Genomic DNA, 9,920 nt, shown 5'->3' with positions numbered 1-9,920 from the left:
CTGATCTGCCTCGCCCGGGAAGAATGCAATGATGGTGCCAACTTGGGCCAGTGAAGCAATGTCCTCCACAACTAGACTGAAGAACAAAAGGACAGGAAGTTGTCTGTTCCCCTTCCCCCGATTCCCCAGCGCTGTTCCCATCACCCAATTCCCCAATAAAAAAAAATCTTACAAAAAAAATGTGTACACCTAAGTATCAATGTGTGTGTATAAAAACACATTCACTTACATAGATGATAATGACTCAAATATGTTAACAACTTGTGATTCTGAGTAAAGGGTATATGAGAGATTTTTGTATAATTTTTAGCGTGGGGGAGTTTTAAATTTTTTCAAAACAAGAAATTTAAAGAAATGCAAAATCCCATAATTTAGAGATAACTAGAAGTAAATATCTATCGATGCATCTATGCCTTTAATGAGATCACACAAAAATGCCATACTTTTTGTTTTTCCACATTAATATATTCTGGACATCTTCCAACATCTGTAAGTATAAGTTTATCTTCTCCTGGTTGATGTTTGCATAGTGTTCCACTGGATCAATAAATTGTAAAATACTCTGGCAATCCAATTATTTCTACATTTGCTACCATAAACAATGATGCTCTCATATACATTTGTGGCAGATACAAATTTACTTCTGAAGAGCAAAGATTCATCTCTGGGGAGCTATTTCTTAGTTTTACTCCAATATACCATATGAACTAAAGCAATCATATTATGTAAGTTCTTGGCTACAGGAAATTTTTAGTCAGTTATTTTATTCACTTCATTTTTCATAGCTTTATAGCTTTAGTAAAAATAAGGGTCACTGTAAGTATGTATAAAATGGACGTTAAAGGAAAAAATAATCCAAAATCTTCCTTGACCCTCCCCTACCCCAAAACTAGCTAATATATAGCAAATATCCTTTTTATAATTATCTTTAGGCATGTATTCACTTTGGAAGACCATTTTTATCAATTGGATCTTACCAAGAGGGTTACAACCTATTTCTCTCCTGAATATGAGTCCTATTCCTGTTACTCTGGTTCTATGTCATCATTTTAAAGAGTCTGTTAGAAAGATTCCAACTGAAGAAATCCTTTCCGCTCTCAATCCTTTATAGTGTTTCTCACCAGCATGGATGTTCCAGAACCTTGTAGGTATATATCCTGACTGAAGCCATTCGCGCATTTGTCATTTTTAAAGATTCTTGCCAGTGTGGACTTTCTGATGGTACGTAAGACGTGAACGGTGACTGAAGTCCTTACCGCATACATTACATTTATATGGTTTTTCTCCAGTGTGGACTCTCTGATGGGCCTGAAGACGTGAACTCTGGCTGAAGCCCTTACCACACTCCTCACATTTAAATAATTTCTCTCTTGTGTGAACACTCAGATGGACTCTAAGATTTGAGGGGAGACTGAAGGCCTTCCCACACTCCTCACATTTATGGGGTTTCTCTCCTGTGTGGACCCTCTGATGATGGCGAAGATTCAAGCTCCTCCCAAAGCCTTTCCCACACTCTTCACATTTGTAAGGTTTTTCTCCAGTGTGGCCTCTCTGGTGGTATATAAACTGTGAACTGTACCTAAAGCCCTTCCCACAGACATCACATTTGTATGGCTTCTCCCCAGTGTGGACTCGCTGATGGGATTGAAGACCAGAGGACTGGCTGAAGCCCTTCCCACAGACACCACATCTGTATGGTTTCTCTCCTGTGTGGACTCTCTGATGGACACGAAAATCTATGGCCTGACTGAAGCTCTTATCACACTCCTCACATTTATAGGGTTTCTCTCCTGAGTGGACTCTCTGATGAGCATGAAGATTTGATCTCCAACTGAAACCCTTCCCACACTCCTCACATTTGTATGGTTTTTCTCCAGTGTGAATCACTCGGTGCAGTTTAAGATTTGAACTATAACTGAAGTCCTTACCACACACATCACATCTGTAGGGTTTCTCTCCAGTGTGGACTCTCTGGTGGGTTTGCAGCTTTGATGACTGACTGAAGCCTTTCCCACACGTTTCACATTTGAATCGTTTCTCCCCAGTGTGGACATTCTGATGGACTTGAAGATTTGAAGCCTGACTGAAGCCCTTCCCACACTCCTTACATTTGTAGGGTTTCTCTCCGGTGTGGACTCGGAAATGGATGTGAAGATCTGTATTACGGGTAAAGCCTTTCCCACACGCCTCACATTTGTATGGTTTCTCTCCAGTGTGAACTCTCCGATGGCAGATTAATGGTGAATTGTGACTGAAGCACTTACCACAGACATCACATTTATAAGGTTTCTCCCCAGTGTGGACCCTCTGATGTATGTGATAATGGGCAGCCTGGGTGAAGCCCTTCCCACACTCCTCACATCTGTAGGGTTTCTCACCCCTGTGTACCCTCTGATGGACACGAAGATTCACACTCCAACCGAAGCCCTTCCCACACTCTTCACATTTGTACGGTTTTTCTTCAGTGTGGACTCTCTGATGGCATTGGAAATTTGAACTTTGACTAAAGCATTTACCACACTCCTCACATTTATAAGGTTTCTCTCCAGTGTGAGTTCTGTAATGAATGGTAAGACCTGTGCTGCTACTGAACCCCTTGCCACAACTCTCGCATCGATAGGACTTCTCTCCTGCGTGATGAGAATGAGAATGAAAAGAGCTCTTATTGAAGCAATCACCGGACTCATGACATTTAGCGAGTTTCTCTCCTGAGTGAGTCCCCTGACGAGTCTGCAGATGTGAGTTCTGACTGGAGCACTTCTCTCCTGTGGGAACATTCTGATGACTCAAAAGCACCAAGCTGTAACTGACGCCCTTTCCACACTCACTACATGAATGGAGTTTCTCTCCGAAGGGTAAATGCTGACTGAAGCCATCATTCCTGCTTCTGCCACATTCATTAGATTTGTAGGGGTTCTGTTCTGTGTCAGTTTTAATGTGATCACTAAGTGGTGGTTTCTTCATGAAGGCTTCACGTACATGCGGGTTATTTTTCACATGAATTTGCTTACCTCTACTCTGATTCTGTGACTCACTCAGATATATATTCCCACAAGAATCCTGGATTCTTGAAATTGAGAACTCTTGATTTCCAAGGTAACAGTAGCTATCTCCTTTATGATTTACTAGATCATTCTCATTTGCAAAAACCTGAACAGAATTGCCTTGCAGTGACTGGGAACTCTTCCTCTGAAGACACCTGTGTAAATCACTTGCAACCTGTTTCCAGATTTGCCAGCAGGGCAGCTCTTCACGTGAAAGGTATTTTAATGCAACTTTTTGAAGCATCTCCACCTCATTTTGATTCTTGTTGCCTATAAGAAACAGCGATATTCAGAGATGAGGACAAGTGACTGCTTGGTTCAGAAATCTCAGGACTTCATACTTAGGCCATAGGAAAAGGCCTTAATAAACCAGAGGAAGGGTCATGTCTCTACAATAGCATTTATCCTTTTCTTGCTTTTCCATGCAAGTGAAAGCAAAGGATGGAGTCAGCAGGCACTTATCCACTAAATTAAGTCTGAGCCATTTAGAACTATGAGTGTAACAGTTTAACACAAGAGCTGTAAGTTTGAAATCAGATGGCCGCAAAGTAATAATCCTCATTCCAACCTAGGATGACATCAACTAAAAGCCTACTCACATGTTGCTCAGTATTCTTATGACCAGTGGGATGCTACCCAATTAGGTTACAAAAGCTCAGACTGTAGGCATAAAATAGTATTTTGGTTCTGACAGAAATTATCTTCTAAGAGTAAATTTGGCAAATGGTTGGGATAATATTTGTTCTAAACTTGGAAGTAATTCACGTCTCTGTAAAAAGGAGTGTGAAAAAGGGAAAACTAATCTTGTCCAACTGAGAAAGAACATGGGAGGGGAGAAACAGAACATAGCACAGACTATCAAAGGCAACCCTAAACAGGAAGAGAGGGAGGGGTCTATTCAGCCTAGAAAGCTTTCTCCCAGAAAGCTGCGACTCTTGGTTTTTCTCTCATTCCCTTTGGATCTTTGCTCAAACATCACTCAACTGGGTGAGGACTTCCTTATCACCCAATATAAAATAACTCCTCCCCACCCCCTTATACCCTTTATTCTTCCCATATGCCTTACCCTACTTTATTTTTCCCCATAGCACTTATCTAATTGACTATATACTTCCTAATTTTTTTCTTGTCTTTTTAAACCCACTAGAATATAACAGTCATGAGGAAAACACGCACTGTTTTCTTCACTGCTTTATCCCCACTGCAACAGAATTTTTCAAATCGTTGGGATGTTTTAGTGAACTGTGAAATCAATTCCATAATTGTGGCAAATATATTTTTTTTAAAGAAACAGAATAAAAACATGAGAAGTGTCACGAGCTGTAAGAGTACCACTACATGAAATGCTTGTTTCAGGTGTAGACATACATGTAAATATGCACGTTTTTAATATATTTATGCTGGTTCAAGATGTAAAATATTTCTCATTAAGGGTCATGGTTAAAAATGTACAGAAGCCGCTGGCTTAAAATGTTTAAGGGTGGGCGGGGGTGGGCTGGGGAGGTGGTACCAAGTCCTTGAAAACTAATTTGCTTAAATGGAAAGTTAGGTTCTAATAATACAAGCTGGAAAAGTCTCAACAGAAATGCACCCATCTCTGGGTGTGGTAGGCTAATCAAATGGCTCCCTAAAGATGTCCCTGCACTCATCCTAGGAACCTGTGAATATGTTAGTGTACATGGCAAAAGGTACTTTAGAGTAAACTGAGGTTATTGAGAATAGGAGGTTATCCTGGATTATCTGAATGGGCCCAAAGTAATCACAAAGAGCCCTTAGAAGAGGGAGGCGAGAGGGAACTCTCCCAGACCTTATCCTGTGCATCGTCCCTTTTGCTGGTTTCAATGTGTATTCTTTGTGCTATAATAAAATTGTAAATATAGCACTTTCCTGAGTTCTGAGTCATTCTAGCGAATTATCATGGAAACCCATGACTTTGCAGCCAGTTGCTCAGAGGTGAGGGTGGCCCTGGGAGCCCCAGCTGCTGTGTGAAGTCTTGGTGGGCAGTCTTGTGGACAACTGTGCCCTCAGCCTGTGCAGTCAGGGCTAACTTCCAGTTTGGTATCAGAAGTCATTGCAATATGTCAAAGGCTTCTCACATTGCTTGTGATATCAGCTAGTTGGTATCATAAGGATACAAGTTACACTGGCAAACTTACTTGAAATTCTGGAATTTTCTTTTTTATTTAGGACTTTCCTCATCTCCACAGGCCTATCAGTGCCTTTTGACTTCTGGAAAGAGCCAATTTGGAACTACTGAACAACTACCACACATAGGTTGTATGAGTGTTTAGGCATAAGAGAGAGGGGAGGGGGAAAGTGGGCAGTGGGCCGTATGGATGACGCAGTTTTCGCTCATAAATAGCCAACTTGAAACTGTTACATGAGAACTGGTGAATTATAAGGCCTGGCATATCGATGCTGATAATTTTGATAGTTTAGTAATACATTCTGATAATTGTAAATAGCTTTTATCTCCTGAGGTTGACAGCTCTGAATCTTTACATATTCCAAGTTGTCTAAGAAATCAGAATTATGTTAGACGCTCACTGGAAGACAATGTTCCAAAATAATCCACTAGTCACACTAATGTGCTCTAAACATTTGAGCCATCTTGGGGAGTAATGAGACGTGAGGTCCACTTGTCTCCATTACCTGTATGCTTTTTGTTTTTAGGAATCCTTACAAAAACTAGCCCTTTAATTTGAGCTCCTGGGACCTATAAAGAGCATTTCAAGATGGTATCTGTACATGGAGCTTGGCTGCAAAATCCTGAAACATGTTGATGTTCAAGAGGTCAAAAAAACCTTTAAGAAAAACTGGCAGAAAATGCTGTAAGATTTGTTAAAAGAGAGACTTGGTCTATTCAGCAAAACCGAAAAGTGACAAGTGCTTAGGATCATAATTCCTAAGGTTAAGTCTGCAAATGAAAATGAGACCCAGTAAAGTGGCGGCAGGATCTAACATTCCTGAATGCACCAAAAGTGAACAAATGTAGACATAAAAAGAGAGATGGACAAAAAAAGACAAGTTATACCCATCAACTACTGACAAAATTCAGGGCCTGATCTGTCGTGTTAATAGACAAGCTTCTGTTTTGTTTTTCGGCAGAGGGAACATATATACATTTATATTCCGTAGGAATTTTCAATTTTTAAATGAGTAGAACGAAGGAATATGCAAATTAAAGACAAAGGAAAGAAGGGGCGAGAAAGAAAGGAGGTAAAAAATGAATGAATGATATTGGGGGGAAATGGGGCGGCGGATTGGGGGAGGGGGGTTGTCACTTCGAGGGGTAAAAAGTATAACTATTGCACTGTGTTGTACAGCTGAAACTAATTCTAAAAAAATGTGTATTTCATAATAAAAAATAATTTAATAAAAAAAATTTTTTTTTAAATGAAAGAGAGGTGAAGTGAAAAAGTAAAAGGGCTGCCTGGGACTATGGATGAGGCACTCCTCACAGATGGGAAAGGCTAGGACTGTTGGTTAGGAGAAGCCAACAGGAGAGCTTCCTCAATTCTATTTAAAGAACAGTAATTATTTAAATAATTTATTCATTCAACAAGTACGTACTGAGCACCTACTATGCAGAAGGCCCATTGGAGGCTTTGTGTAGACATGGCAAATAAAACTGCCCAAATCCCTATTTTCATAGGGAGAGATGATAAACAAGTAAATAAAAATATGCTGAGCCGGCCGAGTGGCGCGTTAAGAGCTCACTTGGGAGCGCCAGTTCTGAGCAGCAGGGCTGCGGTTCGGATCCCACATTGAGGGCCAATGACGCTCGCTCTCTACAGCTAAGATGATGAACAACAGCTCGACCTGGAGCTGGGCTGCTGTGAGTCGCCGGCGACGGCGTAGGCTGCAGCGGGGCTGCAGTAGGCTGCCGTGAGCTACGTGAGTGGCTGGCAGCCAGCGTGAGCGGCTGGCAGCCGGTGTGAGCTGCTAGGAGCCACTGTGAGCGGCCGACCAATGACCGGCGACCGATTGCCTCACCCGGGAAGAGCACAATGACCATACCAACATGGGCCAGTGAAGCAACGTCCTCCACAACTAGACTGAAGAACAAAAATAGCAATTTGTCTACCTGTCCGTTCCCCTTCCCCAATTCCCCAACGCTGTTCCCCTCCCCCCAATTCCCCAATAAAATCTTAAAAAAAATAATAATAATGCGCTACTAGGTCAGGAGGGGATTGGTGCTTAGACACAAAATAAGGCAGGGTGAGGGGATGGAGAATGGAGAGAGGATGATAATGTAAATAGGGCAGACACAGGCGGCCTATCTGGTGAGATGAAATCTGAGCAAAGTCCCGAGTGAGTAAGGGAGTGGCTAGCGACTCTATTCCGAGGCAGAGGAAAGCTGGTCAAATGCCATGGAACAAAAGGACACTCCAAGATAGCAGGAATGTTCTAGTCGGGGAAAAGGAGAGGAGATCAAAGAGGAACTTGGTGAGGACGCCAGATCAGGTAGAGTCTTGCCAGCCACACTGTAAGGATGCTGAGTGACATGGGAAGTCTTCAGAGGGTTTTGAGCAAAGGAATGGCATGATCTTCCTTGCGTTCCAAAGAAATCACGCTGGCTACCAGGTGGAGAATAGATTATAGGAATGCAAGCGGGGGGCATGGAGACCAGTATGGAGGCCATTGTCACAGTCCAGGCAGGAGAAGACAGCCCTCGGACAGGGGTGGAATCATGGACATGGGGGGCAGCAGATTAGCTGGTACCTGAAAGAACAGCCATGTGGCTCCCACTGGAATTCTCATTTCTTTGGGCTTCTCTTTTCATCATCCAAAGCTTTTCTTCTGCCTCCAGCTGGGATACCACATCTGGTTTGAAGGAAAGATGTCCTATGAAAAGGCAGGTATATGTATTTAAGATGCACATGCAGCTAAAACATATTTTTGTTTAAGTTCTATAATCCTCAGAACCTCCTCTAAAGCGATATTTTAACAATTTTTTATCATGAACTGTAATAAGAAATTTCGGTCATGACCTAGTTCATGTCTACATATAGATGAAATTAGAGTTAGCCAATGTCTGTTGTCATCGTATTTCCCATACTCTCACACCACTCACTGCAAATGGTCACAGTTTTCGCTGCAATGTGAACAAGTCTTGATAAGGAACTTGGAAAGAATAAACTAGGATAAGGATAAAGCTATTTCAGGGAAAAAAAGGAATGCCAGTACAATGTATTAAGTTGATTCCATGACCCACCAATGGGTCACAACCATATTTGAAAGACAAAGTATTTGAAAGACAATGTATAGAAACTAAGCTGCCCATTTATAATTCATTTGAAACAGGGTTTCTCAGCCGAGGCACTGTTGATATTTTGGACTGGCTAATTCTGTGTTGTGGGGGTTGTCCTGTGCATTGTGGGACATTTAGCAGCATCTCTCCCCCAAGTTGTGACAATCAAAACTTTCTCCAAATATTGCCAAATGTCGTGGTGGAGGAACGGGAGACAAAAATCACCCCTGGACAGAATTTTGCCTGAGCAAAAGACTAAGAAAACCTTTACCTATAGTCTCAGGGGTTAGAAAAACTTCTATCTTCAAGGTCAGGGAACCATTTCAAAGAGTCCAAAAGTTTGAACAACTGAGGACAGAGACTCTCAAAGGGTTTGAGATTCAGTGTCAGAGGGCGCCTGTCCTCACCCACTGAGACCAGGTTCCTGAAGTTCTCCAGCATCACCTCTCGGTACAGCTTCCTCTGGGTGGAGTCCAGCAGCCCCAGCTCCTCCTCTGTGAAGACCACGGCCACGTCCTTGAAGGTCAATGGCTCCTACAACAGCAAACATACTCCACCTAAATCTTGCAACAAAGATCCACTGGAAGGCCAGTATCAAGAAGTTAAAGAGGATTACCAAAAAAATTGTTACAGAGCTGGAGGGACCCCCCCCCAGGCAGTTTTTAGTCCCAACAGTTGTCCCTCCCTCTCTGCCTCCCCACAGAGCTTGGACTCTATCACTGTTTCTGATGTCTGCAAAGCCCACCGGCCATCTGCAAACCTCCAGGATAGATACATAGCTCTTCCACTGTGTTTTCAAGGCATATGCCAAGTCCATCTACTGTGGCGTTCGTTCACAGCTAGTAAAGGTACAGGCTGAGTTCAAATTTCAAAGTTTTAATTACAGGGAGCTAGACAAATTCCTTAAGCTCTCACAATCTCAACTTCCTCTTCTCTACAATGGTGTCGAAACCACAAGGTGTTTGAAAGGATTAGATGAGTGAATATGTATAAAGCACTTAGAATGGTGCCTCACACACACACAAAAAAGCTCAATAAATCTGAACATTAGTGTTATTATAATCTCTTGCATTCCATTTTGTGACTGCACAGTATAACAATTCCTTAGAACTGACAATTTATTTTTAGTCAGTACAAATAATCTATAATTGGTTATAGCTTTTTACTTATTATTAATGCTGCAAAGGTCCTTTTACAGAGATCTTAGTCAAGAAGTAGCAATTGTAAAAGCATAAAATTTGCACTTAAAAATTTTTGAAAGCATAATGGCAGATTTCCCTCTCAAAAGGTTTTCCCATTTCACCTTTCATGTGAGAGTACAAATGTCCCTGAATCTCTAGACTGACCACATAGGACATAATTCCTTTTAAAAAAAATATTTAACAATCTAAGTGAAATAAATAAATAGAAAGCTTTTACTAACATTTGCACATATTCAGTTATTAATAGTCATTAATTTCTTCATAAATTTACTTTTTTGGGGGGGACATTCCTATTATTTTTTTTTACTCATATTCCCTTGGGTTTTTATTAATCTTACTAATCTTAGTAAAAATTACAGATATTAAGCTTTTATCTAATATATATAAGTATATCCCATCAATTCTTTTTTTTTTTTTTTT

The 9,920-nt window shown here is 41.2% G+C and overlaps 1 protein-coding gene across 10 annotated transcripts in view; it reads right to left on the bottom strand.

Annotated features, from left to right (window-relative positions):
• Positions 1–396: 396 nt before the first annotated feature.
• Positions 397–9,920, bottom strand: part of ZNF227 (zinc finger protein 227) — a 13,643-nt gene continuing 4,119 nt past the window's right edge. For 7 of the 10 annotated variants that reach the window (XM_019626240.1, XM_019626243.1, XM_019626241.1 and 4 more), the window contains 3 exons: positions 8,706–8,832; positions 7,770–7,892; positions 397–3,314 (listed from right to left, as the gene is read on the bottom strand). In XM_019626240.1, the coding sequence (XP_019481785.1) occupies positions 1,189–3,314; positions 7,770–7,892; positions 8,706–8,832 (2,376 nt within the window). In that variant the 3' untranslated portion in view covers positions 397–1,188. Of the gene's footprint in view, positions 3,315–7,769; positions 7,893–8,705; positions 8,833–9,920 lie in introns of those variants that run through there. The other 3 variants (XM_019626239.1, XM_019626247.1, XM_019626246.1) reach the window with 3 other exon arrangements.

The sequence above is a fragment of the Hipposideros armiger genome, unplaced genomic scaffold (genome assembly GCF_001890085.2).
Source record: "Hipposideros armiger isolate ML-2016 unplaced genomic scaffold, ASM189008v1 scaffold_664, whole genome shotgun sequence".
In the NCBI taxonomy this organism is placed as follows: Eukaryota; Metazoa; Chordata; class Mammalia; order Chiroptera; family Hipposideridae; genus Hipposideros; species Hipposideros armiger.
This window is presented reverse-complemented; position numbering and strand designations above follow the sequence as displayed.